The sequence below is a fragment of the Cantharellus anzutake genome, assembly GCF_015039405.1.
Source record: "Cantharellus anzutake strain C23 chromosome Unknown EI90scaffold_31, whole genome shotgun sequence".
NCBI classification, from domain to species: Eukaryota; Fungi; Basidiomycota; class Agaricomycetes; order Cantharellales; family Hydnaceae; genus Cantharellus; species Cantharellus anzutake.
This window is the reverse complement of record NW_024066981.1, coordinates 193,943-216,275: the sequence shown is the minus strand read 5'-3', so window position 1 is coordinate 216,275 and position 22,333 is coordinate 193,943. Positions and strand designations below refer to the sequence as shown.

Genomic DNA, 22,333 nt, shown 5'->3' with positions numbered 1-22,333 from the left:
TAGTTGTGTGGATGGAAAGTATCCAGGCACGTCAGGGAGCTGGTTAAATGGCGTCAGGACGAAACCTGAAATCGGTTATGATGCGTCGAGGATAAATGTTTCGTTTTTGGGTAGCACGATATTATTGTCCAGCGCAAATCGGAAATTGCACACAGCTGAAAGGGGCCCTGGGAGGCGCGTTTGTAAGCGCTAGGTAGCAGCAATGGCTTGCCGACACATGATCCGGAACGAGCAGAGCGCGCCGTGCACGACGGGGAAACCCGGTTTTAGCCCTCTACCATCTTCGTTTCCACTCCACTTTGTTGCCACCAGTTACCGTCTGTGTTGCATATGGAGATCTCTGGAGATATTGATCAAGAGAGTTCATCTCGTTCCCTTCCGGCACCAGACGTGCCAACAATGAAGTCCCGTTATTTCACTCGCTCAGAGTCGCTGAAGGCCATTGTCGGGGCTGAAGTGTCAGGGAACAGTGACAATGGCTCAGGAGGAAACCCCCTTTCTAAGCGAACACTACGGGAGGCGAAAAGGCGGCGCATAAGGTGAGAATGTGCATGTGGTCTTCGGCGCTAATTAGGAAACCCTGTTTATTTCACTTGTGTATGTACAGCCCGACAAACAGGCCTGGAGCGGAGAGACAGGAAGTATTGCACCCAGTTCCTGATATTATAGTGAAGGAGCTCGACAGTACGTTTTTCCAACACCCTCGACTTCGATCTATTCAAATAGTTGACTACTTTGCCACGATCCTACGTGTCTTCTCCCTCGCTTATTTGTAGTCCTTTTTTGCGGGATAAAGTACCCTATATCGTTGCTTGGGTACAGTGCGCAGGTACTGAGGCACGATCCATAGCCCTGGTGAAACATCGTCTAGGAAAGGGCACCACTTCTCGCACCCATCGAATCGGTTTTGGCCATCGTTGTATGCCGGGGGTGAGTTGTGATATACGGGTACAAATCATTCATGCCAAATTGGAAGTTTCTGTCTCAGGTCTGACCCCTGTAAGAATGATTGCTGCCCAAGATACAGAAATGCCATTGCTTGATCCTTCTATGGGTTTGGTTAGTCAGCACGTCCGCTTCTTCACTTCCTTCCGAGATGTCCATGCTGTTGCACGCATAGACAAACCTTTGTGACCGGCCATCGAAAGAGGTAATGGCTTACAGTCTAACCCTGTGATCAGCCCCTGATCCTAATTCAGGAAAAAGATCTGGAACAAGACGAGCACAAAACTGGAGCCGCTGTGCTTATACACAAGATACACGAGTGGCGGCCCAGGATTGTGGCCTTTGCTGGATTTGGGATTTGGGACAAGTTCATCGGCGCAGTAGACCCCGCGAGACCTCGGGACAAGAAACTGAGACTGGCACACGGTCAGTGTATACGTCGATAATCGCAGCTCCAAGTCCAATTGCGCGTCCACAGATCCATATCTGGTTCTCCCATACAAAATCGTCCATCGAGCAGAAAGGGATGCTAAATCGGAGCCACCACGGCGAGATGTAAGTAATGTAATTTCGTCAATACTGATTGAGCACCCACATTCGTCGAATTAGCCATCCATCAAAACTGAGCAAGAAGACGAACCTGTGATGACCGTGCTCCCAAATAAGCCTCCAGTGACCGAGCATTATTCTTTAAGATGCCGAATCCTTCGGGGAGAGTGACGGGATACAAGGTGCGTCGACGACGCACGTAAGTTTTATTCGATTCTCAGTCCGCTGCAGCCTAAGGACTATGCCGACTTTGTTGCGGCATTGAAGCAGGAGCTTCTCAAAGCTCAGGCTGGTCTTCTTGATACCAGCGGATTTACAACGATTAACTCATAGAAATCCCCATAATCACTGCTGTCCACAAACGACCCAGCAAGTGGAAGATATAGCCCTGAATCAGTTTTGTCAGAGTTGTTTATGGTAACGTCTGGAAGTAGACGTACCGGGCAGCTGATAGCTTTTTGGCTAGTTGGCATACCTACCGTCATGAGCATGCGCCTCCAATGCGACAACAAAAGTTTCTAATGACGCAAGACTTGATAACTGAAATTTATTCTCTGAGAGGAGCTGCATGAATGGGGGTCTGCAGGACGTTGCTCTCGTGGAAGCATTAATGCTTTTCTCGGCTTTCACATGCCCGTGAAGCGGTCCCGTGATCTGAGCTTGGAATCCGAATCGTCTTGAAGCACCACTGCAGAAGTTTATTTGTCCTCGTATCGGGCGCTGGCTGGCCCGCATTGCATATATTGACCGCTTCATATAAGCTTATGCCAATCGTTCCGCTCCAGGCCTTCATCTCAGAGAGACGCCAGCACTCCATTGCGCTTATTGTTTCTTTCTTGCTCATTGTTCGATCTCAACTGCTTCCTGACATGCCTAAGTTCTTCGGGGTTTCATTGAACCCTGTTTCGAGGCTGAGTCCAACAGAATTTGAAGCTGCAAAGCAGGAAGTGTACCGAAAGGAGCGAGATGGCAGTGTCTCGCTCTTCGTCCCCTTTCGCGGGCGCATCGCTAAGGTATGCGCGCCATGGAGATACCTTTGCTTCCATGTTAAACCTCTCCGTATGAAATGATAGGTCCGGATAGACCCAATCAAGGAATCCACCCTCATCAAAGGAGCAAAGCTTTTTCCCATCATTCGTTCAGTGAATCTGAACGTCAAGGCGTCTATTGATGCCGTTTTCATGAAGCAGCTCGGCTCAGTACTGAGACTAGCATTTAGAAACTGGAGGTCAAAGGAGGTTGGCCTTGTAGTTCTCCACTCAACATTTCTTGTTCTTCGTACCCTACTCAGTGTTTATGTGGCGCGTCTTGATGGACGCATTGTCCGTGATCTCGTCAGTGCCGATGGCCCTGGATTTCTTCGCGGCCTTGGGTGGTGGTTTGTTCTTGCGGTTCCTTCATCATACACAAACTCGATGGTGAGAGACTAGACACTTCATGAATGATGTACTGTTTCAATTAGTTTTTGTTTTCAGCTGCGTCATCTTCAGATGAAGCTGTCTCTCAGTCTTCGGACACGACTTACTCGATATGCCCATGATCTTTATCTCACAAAAGCACCCTACCTTCGGTACTACCGAGTAGGCCTTGAAGGGGGATTGGACGGTGTTGATCAGTGAGCAAAATTGTGTCCTCGATGAATAGTTGAACCAATTTTTGGCAGGTATATCACCTCCGACATTGCGTCGTTTTGCGATTCCCTTGCCGCCTTGTAGTAAGTTGCCTGCCTATTCTTTTCGAGAAGTCATCCTGCTGAGGTCAACTATAACTGTTTAGCGGCAACACTATGAAACCGTTCCTTGATATGTTCATCTTCACCGTGCAAATTTCACGGTCCTTGGGACTCTTGGGTAGCACTCTTTTGTGGGGGAATTATTTACTCACAGCTAGCATCCTCAGAGCTGTGACCCCGGCTTTTGCCCGTATGGCAGCGGTGGAGGTGTGTCAGCTAGGTCATAACCGATAAACTCATTAACGTAAGTGGAGTTAGGCCCGACTTGAAGGGGAATATCGTGGAGGCGTTGCACGTGCCGGGAGAGAAGCCGAGGAGATTGCGTAGGTGCGCGTCGCCTGCCGTTCGAGCATCATTGTTAACACGAGTGTCAGTTTTTACAATGGTGGAAGTACCGAGCGTGACATTCTCTGGAAAGCTTACTCCCGCCTGATGAGCCATGTGAATACCATCGCAAAGGTGACTATCCAGGCTTCATGTAACTCTTCGTTGTGTTTACTCATCCACGACTCAAGATTCGAATTGCTTACGAATGGACAGAAGGTGAGAGTCTTCTCTGCAGTGACCCATCCAGCATGTTGCTAACGGATGAGATCCTTAGATTTCGTTATTAAGGTTCATATATTTTGCTTCTTCATTTGCACCGTGCTTAATTTGTTCGGCAGTACTTATGGTCCGCCGTGGGCTATTGTTTGATTTCAATCCCTGTGTTGCTCCGTCCGACTCGACACGTTGGCATTCAAGCCCAGGGGCCTTTGGCAGATGGTCTGCTCCGTCCCAATGATTCCATTGCCTCGAGAACAGAAGGTATATCTTCCTATTCCAAGTTGTTTCCCCTTCGCTGACGTGAGGATTAAGATTATATCTCAAATCGTCGTCTTCTTATTTCCATTGCCGATGCTGGAGGACGGTTAATGTATGCATACAAGGATCTGTTGGAGCTGGCCGGTTTAACCACCCGCGTATACACGCTGTTGTCTACGTTGCATGCCATACCATCAGTAAAGGAGTTCGCGGATTCAGAGCATAGCATACGTCTGGACAACGTCGGAGTCAGCGTTCCCGAACGCAAAGTTCGCGGGGCCAATGTGTTTGAAGCGGACGACGCACAAAATCATGGCCTGAATGGCGGCTTAGTGGAACCCCTGAAGTTAACAATTAGAAGAGGCGAACACTTGATGATTACCGGTCCCGTCAGTGCTCGATCCTTCAACTCCTCGGCCCGGACACTAAATCACTCTTAGAATGGGGTGGGAAAGACAGCTATCGCTCGTGTTATTGCTGGCTTATGGGAGACCACTGGTGGTATCCTCAGTCGTCCCTCCCGAGGTGCGAAGGGCGTATTTGTGGTGCCACAGCGATCATACATGGTCGTGGGCACCCTCCGAGATCAGTAAATGCACTGTCCAAGGCCCCGTGCAGCAGCTGCTCACCAGTATTCATTAGGATTACCTATCCTCATTCATACGCCGATTTCAAAGCGTCAGGTCGCACCGACGAAGATCTAATGGAAATTTTGAGACGTGTTCACTTGGCGTATCTCCCAGAGCGTGAAGGAGGCTGGACGACACAGAAGGAGTGGCGTGACGTCCTCAGTGGAGGTGAAAAGCAGAGAGTGAGTGGCCTAACTCACTGCTCAAGCAGCTTCTTATAGCTGTGTCTAGATGGGTATGGCCAGGCTTTTCTATCACTCGCCAAAGTTCGCGGTGCTGGATGGTAGGGGTCCTTCTGACACGTCTGGCATTTTGATTGACAATATGGAGTAGAATGTACAAGCGCTGTTTCGACTGATGTTGAAGGATTGATGTATCAGCATGCCAAAGATCTTGGGATTACCCTGATTACCGTTTCTCATCGGTATGTTAATGCACAATTCCTCCCTCGCCTCGCAATCATTGACAAGAGCCTTCCAGTCCCTCATTAATCAAGTATCATTCGCGTCTGCTGACACTGAAGGGAGATGCTAGTGGGAGTTGGACGGAACAACAAGTGGGAACAGCAGAGCAGAATTTAAGTATGGACAAAGAAATAGCCGCCATTGAGGCTAATCTCGCAGAGGTTAAACACTGGGAGGCCCGCATCAAGGAGATCGCAGCAGAACTTGGCGTTTCGGTCAAACTGCCGAAGTTGGATTGAGCGATCAACCCCAATAACCACTATAATGGTTCCTCTAACGATACGCATAGTACTGTGGTAATTTTAATATCAATAGCCTGTACACGGGCAAATCCTGCACGTACCATTGTTTCCGCGGATGAATGCGTCTCCGTAAGAGTTGGTCCGATGTCCATTCGCATACTCTTCCGTCTGCTCCATGGCTATGTTCATGAAGCTGTCCAAACAAGAAAGAATACCTTCAGAGAACGAGAGGACCGAATACGTGAATGTTGTGGAGACGCGTAGATACCAGCAACGAGTTCGTACCTCGATAGTCGATGCCAGATACCAGACGAACGATGACGCGCTTGCCTACACAGCCTTTGAGAAAGTGAGCGGGAGAGCCAACGGCTGGTGCTGGTGCTGGTGCATTATGAACAGAAGGGGAATCGGGAGGTGGCGGCGGCGGTGACTCTGACATGGATAAAGGTAAACTTTACGACAGGAGAAGGTTTGGATCCGGCTGCTGACCATGGAAGGAATCCGATCGATTCGAAGCAGATCCTCGTTTTGCCGACACTCTAGATGTGATGGATATAATGCATTTCAACTTTCGTTTGCGCTAAGTGGCCACAAAGGAGACTGATAAAGTCGACATGTTGACCTGAAATTCTGATATTACTCAAACCTTGTGCATGCATCAACAGGGAGTCAGTCGACCGGTGCCCGGTTAGCTCAATCGGTAGAGCGTGAGACTCTTATTAGGGTTCACATCTCAAGGTTGCGGGTTCGACCCCCGCATCGGGCTAGTGGGATAACTTTTTTCTAGTTTGTCAACGCTACTTCTTGTTCGTCAATTGTGCAGTGAGTGCGATGAGAGCCTCTTGTGTGGCCGCAAACAACCTGGATAGGCATATCGTCTACTATATATAAAGAGCGCGGACACGCCTCACGAATCGCGAATGCCGATTGGTTGGAGCGAAGTCTCACACACTCCCATTGGATGAAGACGCTTAGGTCATCGTCCCTTCAGGTTCGCCTGCCTAGCTAAATCAGAATTGTATATTGACCCTTCTTTGAATCCCCTTCCAAATCTGGAGTGCTATTTTTTTGGTCATGGCCTCCAATCACTAGCGATCATGGATCAGGACATGGTGACAGACCCACCGCCTTCCCGCACCTCCATTGACTCCACGATGTCTGGCTCCTCCCTGGCCGAGTCTGTTGCATCCGTACTTTCTTCATACTCTAGTAGTTCCATAGACACCGATGGCCTACAGACTCTGCTTGATAATGCAAGGGAGCTAGTGAGCACTTACATTGGTGGAGAATTGGTGCCCAGCTCCAAGGAGGTCAAGGCAGATCTCCTGCTTACTTCGCTCATGGATTACGCGGTTAAGGATAAAGGAAAGCATTACGTCGCCACCGCCATCCTGGCCTGTGAGAAACACCAGCTCCCAAAAGGTTTTCTCCTCGCTCTGGCTGAATTCTGGTTGACATTCCTTATCTGTCCTGGTATGCCCCACCTAGTAGTGTTCACTTCGATTTTTTCATATTGTTATTTGCTTTCAGTGGCAAGTGCGAAACGGAGGGACACCCCCTCTACTGAACAAACCCCTACCGTCCACGACACCGCTGCCCTCATACAGACTGCATCGCGTGGGGATCAGAAGGCCCTCAGAGATTTGGTACATCCCATCTTCCTTCAGTGCCATCCCACCTCTTGAGCCCATTCAGCTTGGCAAGCGCCAAGGTTATAGGTGTGCTGTTACTGGGCACTACATTGACCATAAAAAATCCCTCAAGGTCCCAAGAATGCGTTCCGCACACCATTGGTGATGTCACATATCTTCCCGCTTTCCATGAACCAATTTGATCCGAAGTCTGTTGCAAATATTGTGTTCATTTTTATCTTGCCAGTAATGATGTCCTCCTAGGGGGACACCGCAAGCACATGGGACATGTTTGCCTCATGGTGTGATTTCGACATAGAGAAGCTTCAGGACCAAAAATAAATGGTCCCCACAATGCCATGCTTCTCCGGCCAGATCTTGACAACCTGTTGGGGTCGTTCAAGATGTGGTTCAAGCAAAATGTATGTCATTTGAACTAATTGTTATTTTCATTCATTCATCATCCATCTCATGTCAGGATGCAGAAAATACCTACACCGTTCAAACCGCAATGCCACACCGTGATTGTGGAACCGTTTGTACTTTTGTCAACCACGATGCAACACCCATCAGCCTCCCGGAGATCTTAGCTTTGCATGCAGCTTTTGCTCATGTCCTCGATGTAAGTGGTGCGGGAGAGTACATAGAATCAGCTTGGCATAATAGGGACTGGATTTGTGTTTTGGCTGAAGATGGGAGCACAGACACTCATTTCTTGCATTTGCTTTTCTAAGCCTAGACGACCAAGACGAAGAGGAGATCAATATTATTAAGCACTAAAGCCTCAATGCCTAGGAATCTGACTCTGCTTGTGCAGTGGTGGTCTGTACATTCAACCTCTCGGTTTCCATTTCCTTGTCCTTCAAAAAGGACGGATGCCGGTGCGCGGGAGTGACCGACACTACGTGCCTAAGGGGGGAATATGCCATCTTACATCCGTTTCTGCGAGGGTCCAAACAGGTTCTCGGAACAGTTGATGAAAGCCATCCATGTGCATCACGGGTGACGGGAAGCACTGGCTCCTTTTTAGAATACATTAAGACGCTTGGTATATATAATCTGTCTGATTAACGAACGAAGCCATGTGGAGTTTCGGAAGTCAGCTATTCTCCTTCACACTTGTAGTCATTTTCCTCTGTTCAATCTCATTAGATAATTGAGATTCAACATATGTCAATCCTTCTCCATGTAAGTTCTGCCAGCGTCTTTCATTGCCGCGACGGGGAACGAACGGGGGATCGTCCGGGGGTAAGGGGACACGCGGTGGTACAGCATTGTTGGAGAATTCGTCCTTCTCGGCATCGCTGTTGTTTGCTGGGGTGGATTGCCCCGGAGACGGCGTGACTGATATTCGTGCTTTCCCTGCTTTTACACTGACCACTCGGCGAGACGCAGAGGGGGACGAGGATGTGGACTTAACGCCAGATGGTGACGTGGAAGTAAGAGGAGGGAACGCTGTGATGTTGCTTTGTGCTTGCCGCGCTCGTGCTTCTTCGGCATCGGCTTCTTTTTGTAAGATTACGGATAGCCCAAAGTTGAGCTTCTGCACAAGAGCGTTTTTGGTATGTGGAGAGAGTAATGGAAGATGGCAAAATGGGCAAGGATTGGCGGGATGCTGAAGCAAACAAAATATTAGCCCACAATGTGGGCATATCGGGACATAAGAAGACAGACGGTGAACTTTCGCTGACATGCCGTTATTAAATTTAGATTTCAGATCACTCAGTCGGAGCGCGGCGCGAAACATCCCCAATACCTTGGCAGAAGCATCCATCGTTACTTACATCGGAAGGCGCTAACCCAGTATTCAGAGACTTCAGGAGTCGTTCCACACGGCGCACATCCTTGCTCTTCTGAACTGTTGAGCTCTTCCCTTTTTGAGATGGTTTGGACGATACTTTCGCAGACGATATGATGCTAGATGTACTGGTAGAGTTCTTGGACCAGGCGGTGCCCTGTTTTGGTTTGTGCATTGGATGATGGGAAGGCGTCAAGATAATCGAGATGCACAGTCAGGTGATCGCTCCACCCCCAGCCTTCGAACCCAATCCGCAAGTCTAATTAGGAGTTACTCGGCATCCTTTCACTTCAACCTGCAGGCCTCCCCCGGAATCATGCTTACACCCCCACCTACTATCCAAAATCGTACCGTTCCGACTGCCACCCAATTGAAGACCGTGGCTGCTCTGACAACCCCTAGCTTTTCTGTTCAAGGTTCGTCTGCGACTGTGAACCAAGAAGTTCGTGCCCCTAATCTTCTTATATCCAGATATTGGTCAACTACTCCTCATTGGGGAGCCCGAATCTGGCTACCGTGGAGTCTTTGAAGTTCGTCTCGGAGGAAGCGTGATCATCGGACGACCGAGTAATGGCCATAAACACAATGCGCCCCTGGCATACTTCCCATCACGAGCTGTGTCACGAACCCATGCCGTCATAACTATGGCAGAAGATGGGGTCCGTAATGCTTATTAGAAGTTATGACTGCTTGAATCAGCTCCTAAACCTGCCCGATTCCCAGATATACATCACTCATCTACGGCCAACGAATCTGACATGGCGTGCTGTTGATTCTATTTGGACACCCATGAAAGTTGGTGAACGGGCGAAACTCACTCATAAAGATATACTATGCTTTGGCACCGCACCCAAATCGAAAAGTCATGGTAATCGAGTGCGGACCTCTGTGGTTTCTTGTTCCCTCGATCTCGCTGAACTGAAATTTGATGCAGGTCGATGCTCCATTTATTGTTTCTATCGCTTTCGTCCCAGTCGGAGATGAAGTATCGTGGACCAAGTACAAGTTCGTAAAGAAAACTATACATCGGCCGTACCAGCATATGACGAAACAGAAAGAAATGGATGCTGGGATGCAGCTATTGCTAAATGGTGAGGGCTTTATAAGCTTACATTCACGGTGCTTATATGATTCAGACCTCAACGGTTTAAACGTATCACCCGGTCAGGTTGGCACGGGGGAACATGAAGGGGTGAGATTTCGTCGATCAGGAAACCGATAGTAAGTTTTCTAACCCCCCGACGCGCGTAGGACACACCAACGGCAAGTAAACGGAAACGGGGTGCTCCTTCGGAACCTGACGCAGAAAGGAGTGACGAATCTACTATAAGGCATTCTCGGGATCCTTCAAGGAGCGAGCAGTCCAAGTTTGTGACCGAGGATGCGTCCAAGAAACGCAGATTGCCAGGATCGTCTTCAAGTCCATATTGCGAAGACGCAGTTGATTTACCAGACACACTCACAAAGATGACCCTGTCGTGATCCTTTCACTCCGCCCCTCTCTTTCTTTATCTCATTTTATATTCCAGTCGAACATTATAATACTCCAAGGCTTTGCATCATTTCTTCGCAGATCCAGTATTCATTCGACATCACGCTTCCATTGCACCTGTTTCATCGCCTCACCGCAGCTTGGTGCTGTGTCGGCGCCCTCATTTTATATGTTCATGTTTCTGTTGTCTGGGAGGATTGTACACCAAATCGAACGTCCATTATTTTGATAGCCAATTCATTGTTGACTCACCGGGGAATCACGATATTCACCTCGCAATTTCCGAATATCTCTCCAAGGTCTAGCTTTTGGTATGATTTTACTATCATGGAACAACGTATCTCAACTCAAACTCAAAAGTTCGGCATGGAACACTTACTCCACATGCTCCGGAATGACCACACTTCCTGTTTGGTTATCTAGACTCAAAAATGAACTCATTTCGACCGCTGGTTCCCCAGGACACCTGCACAACAATGTATTACTAGCTGTGAGCCAGGATTGCTGAATGTCCTTACATACATGCGGAAGACTCGAGGTATGGGATAGCAGACCAGGGCGGATTTCTTATTCTCTAGGCTGCACTCATATTGCAATATTTCCGCCAATACACACCGGCCCCTTTCCTTCGCCGTGAGCTTGGACGACATCCAGCGAGCCGATTGAAGTACATACACGTCAACTCATCTCACGATCCCGTCCAACACTCGTTCACGTGACAGGCACCCCATCGTTCCATTTTTTTTATCATCTCGATAATTTTTTCCCTCTGCACTTTCACCTTCTTTTCCTCTCGCCCTCATAGCCCTCTCATAGACATGGTTTATAAAGTTGCTGGTAGGAGCATTACTTATATCTTTATTCCTCCTCTCATCAATTCCTGGTATTCCCAGACATTTCCCTCGCCGCCTTTGGCCGTAAGGAAATTGAGATCGCAGAGGTATGGGGAGACGTCCACAATTCGAAATAGATCGCGCCTCACACCCTAGTCAAACAGAATGAGATGCCCGGTCTCATTTATTTGCGTAATAAGGTAAGCAGACTGCCTTCGTCACAAAAAATTGATGCTCAAGATTGGAACAGTATGGACCGTCGCAACCCCTCAGGGGTGCCAGAATTGCTGGCTGCTTGCACATGTAGGTGTTGGTTTGGTCCGGCGAGTTTGTGTGGAACTTAATCTTAATCCTTTAATCTTGGAGGACGATTCAAACAGCCGTTTTGATCGAGACCCTGACTGCTCTTGGCGCTGAAGTCGCATGGTCATCCTGCGTGAGCCAATGGTTGCCATACTTTCATTTTCTCATATATTCACATATGATTTCAGAACATATTCTCTACACAAGACCATGCCGCGGCTGGGATCGCTGCAACTGGTGTCCCAGTGTTTGCCTGGAAGGGCGAAACCGAGGAAGAATACACCTGGTGCATCGAGCAAACTCTTTCTGCTTTCCCTGGAAACCAGCCGTTGAACATGATTCTCGATGATGGCGGTGATTTAACCAACCTCGTTCATGAGAAGTATCCTCAGTTCCTCCAAGGTTAGGATTGCATCGTGTATCATTGCTCCCTCACCTAATGCGTGTTCTTCAGGCATCAAGGGTATCTCGGAGGAGACTACCACTGGTGTTCATCATCTCTACAAAGCATTCCGTCAAGGGAAGCTTAAGGTCCCCGCTATCAACGTCAATGACTCCGTCACTAAGTCGAAGTTCGACAACCTTTACGGGTGCCGTGAATCATTGGTGGATGGTATCAAGCGTGCGACGGACGTCATGTTGGCCGGGAAGGTTGCGGTCGTCGCCGGTTTCGGTGATGTAGGCAAAGGCGTAGGTTTGAGTCATTCTCCATCACAAGACTACTTAATGATGAGAACCTTTTCCAGTGTGCGGAATCACTGCGCTCCTATGGTGCCCGTGTCATCATCACAGAGGTCGATCCCATCAATGCGCTGCAGGCAGCGATGGCAGGTTATGAAGTGACTTCCATGGAAGATGCTGCCCCTCGTTCCAACATTTTCGTTACAACCACTGGTTGCAGGGACATCATTACTGGGGCGCATTTTAACGTCATGCCGGAGGATGCTATTGTCTCCAAGTAAGTCGTACCAGCCTTCGCGTCAACGCTTAGTTCCTGAGCGAACTCTCCGTAGCATTGGCCACTTCGACATTGAAGTCGACGTCGCTTGGCTGAAGCAGAACGCCAAGTCGGTTGTCAATGTAAAGCCACAAGTGGATCGCTATACTATGCCCAACGGCCGTCACATTATTCTCCTTGCTGAGGGACGCCTAGTTAACCTTGGTTGTGCTACCGGTCACCCATCTTTTGTGATGTCGTGTTCGTTTACCAACCAGGTTCTTGCCCAAATCGCTCTCTGGACACGCAACCAGGATTTCCCGCTCGGCATTCAGTGAGTCATGACATCCCTCTATTATGTTATCTCCACAACTTTTTCCTAGCATACTTCCCAAAGAGTTAGATGAGGAAGTTGCCAGGGCTCATCTGGCTAAACTTAATGTGAAGCTCACAACTCTGACCGATGCTCAATCGAAATACCTCGACGTCCCGATTAATGGACCTTACAAGGCCCATCACTACCGCTATTAAGCGTATATTTGTTATGTTAGGCCTCAACGTGCCTATCTCTCCCGCTCCCTCATCTGTAGTTCAACACCGTCCATCCCCAGTTGTAGCCACTGTAACGGGTTCAACTCTCCGTGTATTTGCGTGATTTTTCATCGTTAGTTTCACTCTTTCCATCCCTTGACACACCACTTGCATCACATTGGCCTCAACGAGCCTGCAATCATCACATTCTGCATAGTTATACATGACATCCACGTGCATACCATTGTCCATGCAACCAAATTGTTCAACCAGTGCGATGGGTGGTGCGGAAGGCTCATCACCCGAAAATCACATCGCATTAGTCTCTTTCGTAGGCTTGAAGCATCGAAACTCGATCGCTGTGGATCGGCGGCTTTCATGCAATGTTCTCTTGACACCATCCAACTCCCGTTGGAGATTTTCCTGGCGACTCAATTTCTTTTGTCGAGAGTATGCTTGTGATATTGTGCTGTATATCGACGTCAGTATCTCGCTAGCTTTAGGAGACACGTATTGGAGAAGAGTTTGGTGTGCGAACTCGATTTCCAACGTTGCCTGGATCAGGTCGAGAATCAACGAAGGAACAACAGCTTGATTTATGGAACCAAAGCATACCCTAAGCATTCCTCCAATCCCAAATTCATTGACTTGTCGAAAAGCGGCGAGGGCTTCTTCGGTCAGTGCTTCGACTAGGGCTACCATGGTCCTCTCCAATAAAGGCTTTGCGACGACGATCACATGCTGATGCACAGTGACGAAGAATAAAAGCACTTCATACATATAGCCCCGTACCTCTGACCGACACGAGTCAGCGAGGTACGATTGGTGCCAGTGGGTGTTCACGTACCCGTTGGCCGCGTCGACTCAGTCCAATCCGCAGTTCCCCCATTCACTCCAGTATGAATCATCTCTCTCACTTTTGAGCTTTTGAGCCTGATGAAGTCATCAAAAAGTGTACTGTCGAGAACGCTGACTACTTCCATCAGCGTCTTGTCGTTCATTAGCTCTGCTGGAAAGATATAAGGAGCGATGACTGTTCACCTTGCGATCATGCGATATGGATACATTGAGAGCGGATTCTAGCTGATTTATCATGGTGGGAATAATAGCCTTGCTCATTAAACCAAAACTCGAAGTTATTAACAACATTCGAGTGTCCTAAAACATTGTCAGCGAGACAAAGTGAATGAATCCCGTAGAAATGACGAACGCGATCCAGACTTTGTGGTGTGGCGGGTGTTATCGAAGTAAGGACCAGTGGTGCCGCTTCCTTCGTCAGCACTGGTTCGTACTGAGCACGGGAAAGCAATTCCAGCCCATCGAGAAGAGCATAGACGGAGTCGAGAAAAGTCCGTTGTATCTTGGAGGAAAATTCTCTACCAATGGGGAGTTGTTTGGTGGGAGTCTTTGGATTTGATATGTCGATGCCTCCAGCAATTTTATATGTGCATGTAGTCACATAAGTCTGGAACTTCTGTATTTGGGAGAGGAACAAGGTGAAAGGTGGGTTTTTCGGGTCCTGTTCCCATGTCTCCAAATGATGGAATCGTTGAGAGTCTAACAGGGGTTGTCAGTTTATAGACTGAGAACGTGTTCAAATGCACCTCTTAGCCAGTTATCGCACACTGCGTCGACGAACCTCCATCTGGCGCTTTCTAGCAGACTCTTGAGCCCAGAGCTAGCCTCCCCAGACAGCTCGGCGGTAGTTACGTCGTTCACGCACTCTTCCATCTCTGACAAAATCTTAGAAACGAACCAGGAGGTGGTGATAGAACTTGATGCTGTTGGTACAAAAGGTGGAATACCGCTGGCAGTATTAGTGACAACGGCCTTGTCAGAGAGGGTAAAGTATTCAGAAGGGAGAGATATGTATAGGTTGACGATGTCGAAAGCCATTGTTCTGCATTGATTTGGACTTCGCCGCGATACAGTAACGCCTGATGACTACTAGGATTGGCGAGTGGTCTGGTTGAAGATCGTAGGACTCACCTTCTTGAAAGCACCATCAAGGTAATCTTTGGCAATCTTCCAGAAGGGAGGCAGTAAAGTCAACATCACTTCGGATGCTGCCTTGACCAGATTAAGGGTGGCCTTCCATTCGGCGGAGCCATGCGCCCCGTCTAGACGGGTATTAGCCTTATGATCGAACGCAGGGAAACCTGCAGCGGCTCACTGATAACCGTTTCAACATTTTGGGAGCCAACAGCACCCACGCACGCCGACAGATCTTTAGCAGCACTTAAAACGTCAGGGGGAGATTCTTCAGCTTTTCTCTTCGCCTCTAAAAGCCTTAGCTGAGCGTCTGGTGACGGGACTTAAGAATGGGAGCATTACCATCAATCGACTTCACAGAGGCTTCAAACGAGGATCCCAACTGGCCAAGGATATACTTGTGTTGATTATCGAGATATATCCACACTGGATCATCTGGGATATTCATCTCCAGCAAAATCCTGACGGCGAACAGTGTCAGTAAAGGTCGACATTGTACGAGTGATTTGACTCGCTCAATCGTTTTCCGCTGTTCATCCACACTTCGTGTAGGCTGCTGAAGCTGGGAAATTAGCAGGTTCCGCATCTCTCCCATGACCTTCTCCACGGCACCCCAGACCTTGTTGAGGACTCGTTTTTGTTGGGACTCAGTGGATGAGCCTCCTGCGACCGATATGAGCCGGCCGGGGCGCGAATCCATAAGGTATTTTCCTTTATTATAGTCCCGCAAAGCAACTTCGTATCGATTCTAATAAAGGGATTCTTACTCGATCAAATTGAGCCCAATGAATACAATGCTTACTGCTTCGATAGATTCCGCCAAAGAGGCGGGTAGGTTGAAGAGAACTTAGACCGCTCAAAAACCCCAAGCGTTGCACGAACGCGCTGGGCTTTAGCCGCATTCTCTAAAATAGGTTGGAATACTTGGTCCGCCTTCGCACTAGCCACTGTATGTGCAGCGATGCAAATGAGTGAAGCGGCGATTTCCCAGCGTATTGAAGCACCGACGTTTGAGTTTTTCTAGGATTTCCTTTGAGCCATAGTCCGATTCTGGGGCGAGAAACCGCTCCTTCATATCCATATAAAGGCCTTAACCACAGAAAAGTCAGGGAAAAGACTGAAATAATGCAAGCGAACAAGTCAAACTTTCAGTAGATGCTTTGACAGATACGTAATGATCGAAATTATCTTCAACGAGAACCCTTATTGCCTCTGAACGAGAATCCAGCGTCTGCTTTAGGCGAGCGGTCCCCGCAGTGAGGTCCTGATGTGTAGCATTCGGATGAATTGTAGAAAGAAAAGCCTTCGGATCGAATGATTTCGAAGTAATAAGGACGGCAGCCTCTACGAGATAACCCAAATTTCAGACGTAGGATGAAGCAAGAAGGTAGAAAGAAGTATGCTGTAAAACGTACTAGCTTCTAACTTCATCTCCGAGGTGCTATTCAGGATAAGCGACATTGATAATGGAGAGAAAGGCGTGACTGACTCGACACCGTGGTGATATAGGCCAAGAGGATCGGCTAGTTCGTGACTAACTCCCTCATTTGGGCTGCCTGTCAGAGCGCCTGCCAGCGAGTCACTAAATTCATGATCGACGTCTTCCCATTGTCTACGTAGGTCTGGAAGTAAATACACAAACTGCGGTGACAGTGTTGCCTCCAATCTCCGTACGCACGTAGGCTCGAGTGAAGATATGCGATATGCCTTAAGTAGTGCAGCCTCGTCAATGTCGAAGTTAAGTTTACCCATAAAGCGTTAGAAGGAAAGAGGTTAGACAAGCATGAGCTCCCTAAAGAGTTGCGCAAGGTGTAATGAACTAGGATCTCTAGACGTAGTTCGAGGCAGCGTTTTGGGTGTCGGCATAAAATTGAATGGAACGCTTACATAATCAGTGTTTGACGGCGCAATCTGACACAATGCGCATAGCGTAAATGGCGTCTGAACACCAGATGCCTTATAAGACACCAACTATAGGTGCATCTGGGCTCGCCATTTCCAGCTCAGAACCCACAGCGTAAACAGAAACTTAGCATCATCCATATGCCGAAAATTGCTGATAAGTTCCCTGCCTACGCATACCCGCCATCTGTCTGTGATCAGACACGTGGAAGTGTCATAAACTGTCCCGAAATCAACACGTTCCCTCTTCATCAGTATTCTCCGGACTTTCGAAGACTGGGTCTATTCCGATCTTGTGTGCCACACGTGTGATCTCATTTGCCGCTCACTTATGCTGTTGCTTTCGGGAGAAATCTACTTCAAGGTCTGGCTACGCGTACTTGTTGCGAATTGTCTATTTGGGTTCAGTGCGACGTACGGTTATGGAATCAGAAGGTCAATAGCCAATAGAATGACAGGGAAATAAGTGGCACGCAGCATTATGAGCCGCTATGTCTTGTCCAAGCAACCATCATTCGCTACCTTAGGACATCAAAAAAGATCGATTCGTTGGCAGTGAATAAAGTAATTCGGTACTTGATGTCTAAAATATTGCGCCATCTGATGCTGCAAACACGAGGGTACGCCGCTCGTGCTGTACGTCCTTCAGGTAAAGCCAACCTGCTCGCAGGCTGACTTGATAGTGATTGCTATCTTAGGTTCATCCGCATACAAGCTTAAATGATGGCAGTTATAAAAATGGAAACAAAAAATTACCGTGACCTTAAAAGAAAAGATCAGGCAATAACAACTCAGCAAACAATGCATGATCACAGACGAGCATAAGAGCATCGGGAAAGGAGACTGGAAAGACAGCTCTCGGATGTGTGGCAAACGAGCAGCGACATGAAGTATTGGCGCTGAGTTAACACCGCTGTTGCGAGGTCGCCTCACAGTTCCCCCACCTTGGGGCTAGACTGACTAGGGATGGCAAGGGGTGTTAGGGAAACCTGCTCCCTCTCGAATGGCGTCAAGTAAAAGGTCATCCCAGTCACCAGCAGCTTCCCACATAGCGAAGCCTTTAAGACCTTTCTGACGAATGAACTCGCCTTTAGCCTCTGCGAATAACATATGACGATTAGAATAGTGATGCAGGTGCCGGTCGGAGAGACTCACTGAAGGATCGTGGGTCATCGTACTCGATCCAAGTGTTGGAGGACGTAATGTAGATGGATGGCTATGAAGAGCTAGCATCAGACGTCTGGTCCGAAACGCATAGAGAGATAGACACTTACAGTCTGAGAACAAGTATCAAAGATGTTAGGGGTGCCGCTCACAGGCAACCCGTTCTCGTCCAAGAGGCCTAGTTGAATCATGGCCCAGAAGTCATATTCGCCGCTATTTCCTTGCAAGTTGCCACAGGCATCCAGACCAGGACCGCTCTGCCATGAGTCCCCAAATGGGGTAGCAGAGGCATTGAACGGACGGAACGAGTCAACTAAATCAGTCGTTGAACCCTTCTGGAACGCATCAGCATTATACACCGTGAAGCTATGTCCGTAAGATGGAACACCGAGAACTAATTTCTCAAGAGGGAAGCCTGCCTCGGTCCAAGCTTGAACAGCGGAGACAGCTGATCCCGCGGATTGAGGAGTAGTAGCAACACACGAGTCGTTCAGTGGTGCATTAGGGCCAGTGGTTGGGCTCCATGACCCCCAGATATCGTAGACCATGAGGTGGATCCACGAAAGGACATCGGCGAACTCTGACACATTCCGTAACTATGGACCAACGTCGTCAAATAAGAAACCAACCGAAGCGCCGCATGAACTTACAGGATTCCCACTCGCATCAAGGAATGGTTTTATGGCTGTTGAAGCGGTGATGAACTTGTCTTTGAGCTCGGAAGCACGAAGTTCTTTCAGGAATTCCAAGAAATTGGCAGTGTCGCTCGCAGAGAGAGTATTGCATCCGATTCCCTTACTATCAGGATACTCCCAACTTGTAGCGGGAAAAGGTCGATCAAAAAAGGTTCGGGAAATACCGTTCAAAAGAATCAAACCTACTCTATATCTACGCCATCAAGTTGGTACTCTTTCACGATGTTGTTGATAGCTGCAACGAATTTAGTTCGATTTTGCTCTGTCGCCACCGAAGTACTGAAGTACATGGAACCAGTCCATCCACCAATAGTTGCCAAAACTGACGTGTTCTGTTCATGACGCTCCAATCAGCATCGCCGGGGGGCGGGATGAAATGGCAGGGCACTCACGGAACGATGTCCAAGCGCGACGAGCTGACGAAGAGTAGCATCGTCCTCTTTTGCAACAGAAAGCTCCGAAATATCCGGAGTGGTTACGACGAATGCAAACGTGATAACGCTGTACTTCTCCCAGGAAACCTCGGCTGGGGTCAAATTGGCAGCGTGCCAGCCAGCATACCAAGATAGTGCTACATCTGGGACGATCTACACAAATTTCAGGGGGGGAAAATCAATGCTTCACATTTTGTGTGGGGTGAGTGGCGGCAAATCTTACCGGGGGGCTAGTCCGGCGGTCAACAAGGGAACGAGCCACTGGTTTGTGACGGGCCCCAACACCACGATTAAGGGAAGCCCAAGGAGACGCCAAAGATGCCTGGACAGCCGGGAGTGACAGCAGAAAAGTGGGAAAAAAGTGCATAACGAGTAGTCTTGGTTGCAATTGTGTTGTCGAAAGCAAGGAAAGGGCGAAGCGCGCCAAGCTTCAATAGTAGAGACAGTGGAATAGGTCAAGATATCGACCAACTAGGCGGCTCTATGTAAAGGAGGGGGAAGTAGTTCGTGGATGTTGACCCGCAACCAACCCCTGTACTTATATCGCAGGATTTAGTGCTCCGGAACCAAACCTCGGCCTGAAACGGGTGCTCCCATTCAGTCCAGCATTATTGTATTTCCAACGCTGTGATACAATTACTCCCCTTTGTGTGGTCTTCGTCGGTCCTACCACTTCTTCCAAAGAATGGCTCTTACTTAAAGAACGCACGACCGTGACAGGAAAAAGTACGTCGGGTGCTAGAATGGCTAATATGTCATAATCCCGACGTAACTCTGCATGAAGAGCATCTCAATCGTCTCCCTCACTTTGACGTTGCTTCCGTTAAGATCCACCCACAGTGGCGGCTGCTAATATGACTAACACCTCCCAGTCCTGTTTTTCAACCATCAATTTGATTTAGATCACACATTGGCTTCGCAGGTTCCCTCTTAGCGTCCACCGTGGCTTGTAATCTATTCATTGCGGCTCGGTTCTTCCGTCTGTGCATACAAGCGTTCATTAGAGCAATGTTGGGTCATTAACACAAATGGAATCTTAGACCCTTGTAATGCGGTACTGTGGAAGCCCAGGGTCGCGGCAGCCCCTCATTGTCACATGATTCCTCAATCCACAGCAATGATCAGAATCACCATGACTGGCAAGAACAGCCGTTAGACTTCTTGGATGACACCATCAGAAATGGGATTCCAGTCCAGCCCGCTATGTCTGAATGTATGTCTGATGTCGCCCATCCGTACAGCATACGATACCATCCCAATTCTCACTCCCCAGCCCAAATACAGAACGATTTGCACCATAAACATATCGATACTGGTTATAAGCAAGGCGATGGTGTCTGTCGATTTAGTTGATCTCTCTCCCGACCATGTCACCAACGCTTCCTCCATGGACATGGAGAGTGGTGAGCTCAATCTTCGTATCTCAAACGGCATGATCAACAACTACTGTGGAACCATTTTACAAGTGCGATGTAATTCAAATTCGTTGGATCTGGCATGTCTGCCAAAGCCATTTTGTACTACGTTACCGATTACATCACCAAGACACCTCTCACAAAACCAAAATGGCATATGCCAGTCCAAGCTGTAGTGCAAAAGATGCAAGAGAACACTGACTCAGACTCCACGCCTACGGATCATGCGAATCCCTCTATACTAATAGAGGCTGGTAACCTGCCTAGCGAATCCGCCTGGGTAAAGTGTGCATTACCAATGCTTTGATTGCCAAACAAGAGCTAAGCGCTCCACAAATTGCATCAGTAGACCGATAATTGACAGCATGGTGATGAGAAACGCTATTGAAGCATATATCAAAGAGGGTGTGATTGTGGGTTATGCGAAGAGTGTTCCTAGTACTGCTTGTACGCGTCGTTGTATCCGTGGGCAAACTAAAGTGAGCAAAGTACTGAGCAGAGTGGCGGGTTCTGCCGCATCAGCTAACTATTTCTGCTTTCCCTTTTTGTCCTCTTCCTCTGATTCATGACTTGCCTGCCAACAACATGGGCCATTCAAGACTAGAATCGGCAATGCATCTAAGGAATATGACGACTTTTTTGGCAAATTGAATCCTGGTCTAACCGCATGTCCATGTTGGAAATTCAACGGCTACTAAGTGGCCTCCAGGTACGACGGGAATAAGGTGGCGTGGACGAAACTTTACTTCAAACACCGCACCTTTGGGGCTTTGATTGCTCTCTGGCCTAGCGAACTGCGCGCTAGGTCCTCAACACTTATCTGTAAATAAGGACCTTTTCGCTACTACCTGCCTCCCTCAGTTCACTCAACGTGAAGCTGAGTATTATTGCGATTAGTAATTATTTCAGTCCACCCATTCCTTCATCCCAAAGCTTGATCAGCAGAAGGGCTCCGACTTCCTCCCCCCCCCTTCCGACTGCCTTCTGGAACACATCATCACGACCAATCATCCTAGAAAAGTGTCTGCTGAGGATCTGAGTTGGAGTCCGTACCTTTATATTGCCGCTCATATGGGCGCCTGCACGGGTTCTGGTGCCTCAGCCTTCGCTGGCAATAAAGCAAAACAGAACCGCGTTTGTTAAAGCCATCAATAAGGTTATGAAGGATTGCGGCTTGGATGTGTGCCTCCTGTCGCGTCCCTGGCGTTCCCGTGTCGACGGGTTCCTGTTTTTTTTTTTCCCAGTCGGGAATACCCTGATCTCTGGGGTCCGGTAAGTCCCACTTATTGGATCGCGCCAGCTTGGTGTCAAGGTGCCCGATTCCTCAAGTCGCGTGGCAGGATTCGCTCAGCACCTCTCCCAACGAGGTTGACTTTTTTAAGTCATGTCTTGGCTGCAGTGCAGCGGAGTTGGCTGAATTCATTTGATCCCATATTGATCCCATGAATTCAGACTTGTACACAGTCTGCCATGAATTAGGCTCCGCGATCTGACCAATCTGCGGTTCACAGAGGCGAAGGGAGGGATTATTTGAGATCAAGTCCACTGGGCTTCTCGATATGGGAGGCAACTAGCGACCACAGCGACGTCATCCTCGGCTCCGTCATCATTAAGGGAACAGATCCACTCACTGTGAGCATTCCTTGTCGTACTGTCCTCTCAACTAGACTGCTTGCTGCGCTTCACCCAACTTCTGCACTGTATTCTGTTGGGATAAAGTCACAGATTATTGCTGTTCAGCACTCCCATCTTCAAGGATATAGAAACAGCCCGGCTTCCGACATCATAGGATCCGCAGAGGGGTCCTTTCCACGAAGCGTAAATCGCAAGGACATCGTGAC

At 48.5% G+C, this 22,333-nt stretch overlaps 11 protein-coding genes and 1 non-coding gene across 12 annotated transcripts; 7 read left to right on the top strand and 5 right to left on the bottom strand.

Moving 5' to 3' along the window:
- Positions 1 to 254: 254 nt before the first annotated feature.
- On the top strand, positions 255 to 1,626 carry EI90DRAFT_3290124 (uracil-DNA glycosylase-like protein; the record flags this gene model as incomplete). Its single annotated transcript, XM_039067205.1, has 9 exons — positions 255 to 539; positions 608 to 684; positions 777 to 795; positions 851 to 930; positions 989 to 1,059; positions 1,121 to 1,150; positions 1,200 to 1,371; positions 1,424 to 1,500; positions 1,555 to 1,626. Coding segments are annotated over exons 1-9 (807 nt in total), but the record flags the coding sequence as incomplete, so codon positions are not given.
- A 737-nt stretch (positions 1,627 to 2,363) lies between these two features.
- On the top strand, positions 2,364 to 5,362 carry EI90DRAFT_2924130 (putative peroxisomal half ABC transporter; the record flags this gene model as incomplete). The annotated part of the gene is made up of 16 exons (XM_039054846.1): positions 2,364 to 2,507; positions 2,568 to 2,912; positions 2,970 to 3,109; positions 3,158 to 3,208; positions 3,271 to 3,433; positions 3,485 to 3,549; positions 3,601 to 3,685; positions 3,742 to 3,769; positions 3,828 to 3,841; positions 3,892 to 4,033; positions 4,085 to 4,419; positions 4,471 to 4,619; positions 4,673 to 4,841; positions 4,891 to 4,942; positions 4,990 to 5,083; positions 5,140 to 5,362. 16 exons carry the CDS (start codon positions 2,364 to 2,366, stop codon positions 5,360 to 5,362), a joined length of 2,199 nt encoding a protein of 732 aa, XP_038914809.1.
- Positions 5,140 to 5,852, bottom strand: EI90DRAFT_3062458 (uncharacterized protein). Its single transcript, XM_039060634.1, has 3 exons — positions 5,653 to 5,852; positions 5,468 to 5,582; positions 5,140 to 5,415 (listed from the first exon to the last, which is right to left on the bottom strand). Exons 1-3 carry the CDS (start codon positions 5,802 to 5,804, stop codon positions 5,383 to 5,385), a joined length of 300 nt encoding a protein of 99 aa, XP_038914808.1. The 5' UTR covers positions 5,805 to 5,852; the 3' UTR covers positions 5,140 to 5,382.
- Positions 5,853 to 6,047: 195 nt separating this feature from the next.
- Positions 6,048 to 6,131, top strand: EI90DRAFT_t143. Its single transcript has one exon. It is a non-coding gene; the product is annotated as a tRNA-Lys (tRNA).
- Positions 6,132 to 6,462: 331 nt separating this feature from the next.
- EI90DRAFT_3125172 (uncharacterized protein) lies at positions 6,463 to 7,050 on the top strand (the record flags this gene model as incomplete). Its single annotated transcript, XM_039063801.1, has 2 exons — positions 6,463 to 6,838; positions 6,896 to 7,050. The coding sequence occupies 2 exons, from the start codon at positions 6,463 to 6,465 to the stop codon at positions 7,048 to 7,050; spliced, it is 531 nt and encodes a 176-aa protein (XP_038914807.1).
- Positions 7,051 to 7,175: 125 nt separating this feature from the next.
- On the top strand, positions 7,176 to 7,912 carry EI90DRAFT_1386762 (uncharacterized protein). The gene is made up of 3 exons (XM_039051741.1): positions 7,176 to 7,205; positions 7,261 to 7,418; positions 7,475 to 7,912. Exons 2-3 carry the CDS (start codon positions 7,356 to 7,358, stop codon positions 7,727 to 7,729), a joined length of 318 nt encoding a protein of 105 aa, XP_038914806.1. The 5' UTR covers positions 7,176 to 7,205; positions 7,261 to 7,355; the 3' UTR covers positions 7,730 to 7,912.
- Positions 7,913 to 9,348, bottom strand: EI90DRAFT_1387226 (uncharacterized protein). Its single transcript, XM_039051743.1, has 3 exons — positions 9,268 to 9,348; positions 8,753 to 9,210; positions 7,913 to 8,682 (listed from the first exon to the last, which is right to left on the bottom strand). The coding sequence occupies exons 2-3, from the start codon at positions 8,967 to 8,969 to the stop codon at positions 8,096 to 8,098; spliced, it is 804 nt and encodes a 267-aa protein (XP_038914805.1). The 5' UTR covers positions 8,970 to 9,210; positions 9,268 to 9,348; the 3' UTR covers positions 7,913 to 8,095.
- EI90DRAFT_3062451 (uncharacterized protein) lies at positions 9,184 to 10,554 on the top strand. The gene is made up of 6 exons (XM_039060633.1): positions 9,184 to 9,210; positions 9,266 to 9,453; positions 9,518 to 9,670; positions 9,729 to 9,885; positions 9,931 to 9,986; positions 10,046 to 10,554. Exons 2-6 carry the CDS (start codon positions 9,439 to 9,441, stop codon positions 10,274 to 10,276), a joined length of 612 nt encoding a protein of 203 aa, XP_038914804.1. The 5' UTR covers positions 9,184 to 9,210; positions 9,266 to 9,438; the 3' UTR covers positions 10,277 to 10,554.
- On the bottom strand, positions 10,524 to 10,936 carry EI90DRAFT_2924166 (uncharacterized protein; the record flags this gene model as incomplete). Its single annotated transcript, XM_039054849.1, has 3 exons — positions 10,524 to 10,608; positions 10,666 to 10,752; positions 10,809 to 10,936. The coding sequence occupies 3 exons, from the start codon at positions 10,934 to 10,936 to the stop codon at positions 10,524 to 10,526; spliced, it is 300 nt and encodes a 99-aa protein (XP_038914803.1).
- Positions 10,937 to 10,949: 13 nt separating this feature from the next.
- On the top strand, positions 10,950 to 13,045 carry EI90DRAFT_1387137 (putative adenosylhomocysteinase). The gene is made up of 10 exons (XM_039051742.1): positions 10,950 to 11,123; positions 11,180 to 11,226; positions 11,284 to 11,319; positions 11,370 to 11,422; positions 11,486 to 11,555; positions 11,611 to 11,824; positions 11,877 to 12,112; positions 12,169 to 12,380; positions 12,436 to 12,693; positions 12,743 to 13,045. The coding sequence occupies exons 1-10, from the start codon at positions 11,105 to 11,107 to the stop codon at positions 12,888 to 12,890; spliced, it is 1,293 nt and encodes a 430-aa protein (XP_038914802.1). The 5' UTR covers positions 10,950 to 11,104; the 3' UTR covers positions 12,891 to 13,045.
- A 154-nt stretch (positions 13,046 to 13,199) lies between these two features.
- Positions 13,200 to 16,634, bottom strand: EI90DRAFT_3145913 (exocyst complex component sec5; the record flags this gene model as incomplete). Its single annotated transcript, XM_039065358.1, has 15 exons — positions 13,200 to 13,445; positions 13,506 to 13,684; positions 13,738 to 13,879; positions 13,932 to 14,048; positions 14,101 to 14,447; positions 14,495 to 14,834; positions 14,880 to 15,010; positions 15,225 to 15,343; positions 15,398 to 15,630; positions 15,747 to 15,829; positions 15,891 to 15,971; positions 16,029 to 16,226; positions 16,298 to 16,323; positions 16,372 to 16,494; positions 16,561 to 16,634. 15 exons carry the CDS (start codon positions 16,632 to 16,634, stop codon positions 13,200 to 13,202), a joined length of 2,439 nt encoding a protein of 812 aa, XP_038914801.1.
- A 683-nt stretch (positions 16,635 to 17,317) lies between these two features.
- EI90DRAFT_3155291 (chitinase) lies at positions 17,318 to 19,799 on the bottom strand. The gene is made up of 7 exons (XM_039065988.1): positions 19,301 to 19,799; positions 19,036 to 19,230; positions 18,830 to 18,975; positions 18,599 to 18,764; positions 18,059 to 18,544; positions 17,940 to 18,000; positions 17,318 to 17,881 (listed from the first exon to the last, which is right to left on the bottom strand). The coding sequence occupies exons 1-7, from the start codon at positions 19,442 to 19,444 to the stop codon at positions 17,745 to 17,747; spliced, it is 1,335 nt and encodes a 444-aa protein (XP_038914800.1). The 5' UTR covers positions 19,445 to 19,799; the 3' UTR covers positions 17,318 to 17,744.
- Positions 19,800 to 22,333: the final 2,534 nt, after the last annotated feature.

Excerpts from the sequence above, each read along its gene's own strand:
- EI90DRAFT_3062451 (XM_039060633.1), top strand. Across the intron at positions 9,671-9,728 it reads CGAAAAGTCATGGTAATCGA|GTCGATGCTCCATTTATTGT; the intron begins GTGCGGACCTCT and ends AATTTGATGCAG. Across the intron at positions 9,987-10,045 it reads GCACGGGGGAACATGAAGGG|GACACACCAACGGCAAGTAA; the intron begins GTGAGATTTCGT and ends CGACGCGCGTAG.
- EI90DRAFT_3155291 (XM_039065988.1), bottom strand. The coding sequence starts at position 19,444 with ATGCACTTTTTTCCCACTTTTCTGCTGTCACTCCCGGCTGTCCAGGCA. Across the intron at positions 19,231-19,300 it reads ACCGCCGGACTAGCCCCCCG|ATCGTCCCAGATGTAGCACT; the intron begins GTAAGATTTGCC and ends AAATTTGTGTAG. Across the intron at positions 18,001-18,058 it reads TTGATACTTGTTCTCAGACT|CCATCCATCTACATTACGTC; the intron begins GTAAGTGTCTAT and ends AGCTCTTCATAG.
- EI90DRAFT_1386762 (XM_039051741.1), top strand. The coding sequence starts at position 7,356 with ATGCTTCTCCGGCCAGATCTTGACAACCTGTTGGGGTCGTTCAAGATG. Across the intron at positions 7,419-7,474 it reads AGATGTGGTTCAAGCAAAAT|GATGCAGAAAATACCTACAC; the intron begins GTATGTCATTTG and ends ATCTCATGTCAG.
- EI90DRAFT_3062458 (XM_039060634.1), bottom strand. The coding sequence starts at position 5,804 with ATGTCAGAGTCACCGCCGCCGCCACCTCCCGATTCCCCTTCTGTTCAT. Across the intron at positions 5,583-5,652 it reads GTATCTGGCATCGACTATCG|AGGTATTCTTTCTTGTTTGG; the intron begins AGGTACGAACTC and ends CTCGTTCTCTGA. Across the intron at positions 5,416-5,467 it reads CATTCATCCGCGGAAACAAT|GTACTATGCGTATCGTTAGA; the intron begins GGTACGTGCAGG and ends AAAATTACCACA.
- EI90DRAFT_1387226 (XM_039051743.1), bottom strand. The coding sequence starts at position 8,969 with ATGCACAAACCAAAACAGGGCACCGCCTGGTCCAAGAACTCTACCAGT. Across the intron at positions 8,683-8,752 it reads CGATGGATGCTTCTGCCAAG|CGAAAGTTCACCGTCTGTCT; the intron begins GTATTGGGGATG and ends ACGGCATGTCAG.
- EI90DRAFT_1387137 (XM_039051742.1), top strand. Across the intron at positions 12,113-12,168 it reads TCGGTGATGTAGGCAAAGGC|TGTGCGGAATCACTGCGCTC; the intron begins GTAGGTTTGAGT and ends AACCTTTTCCAG. Across the intron at positions 12,381-12,435 it reads GAGGATGCTATTGTCTCCAA|CATTGGCCACTTCGACATTG; the intron begins GTAAGTCGTACC and ends AACTCTCCGTAG.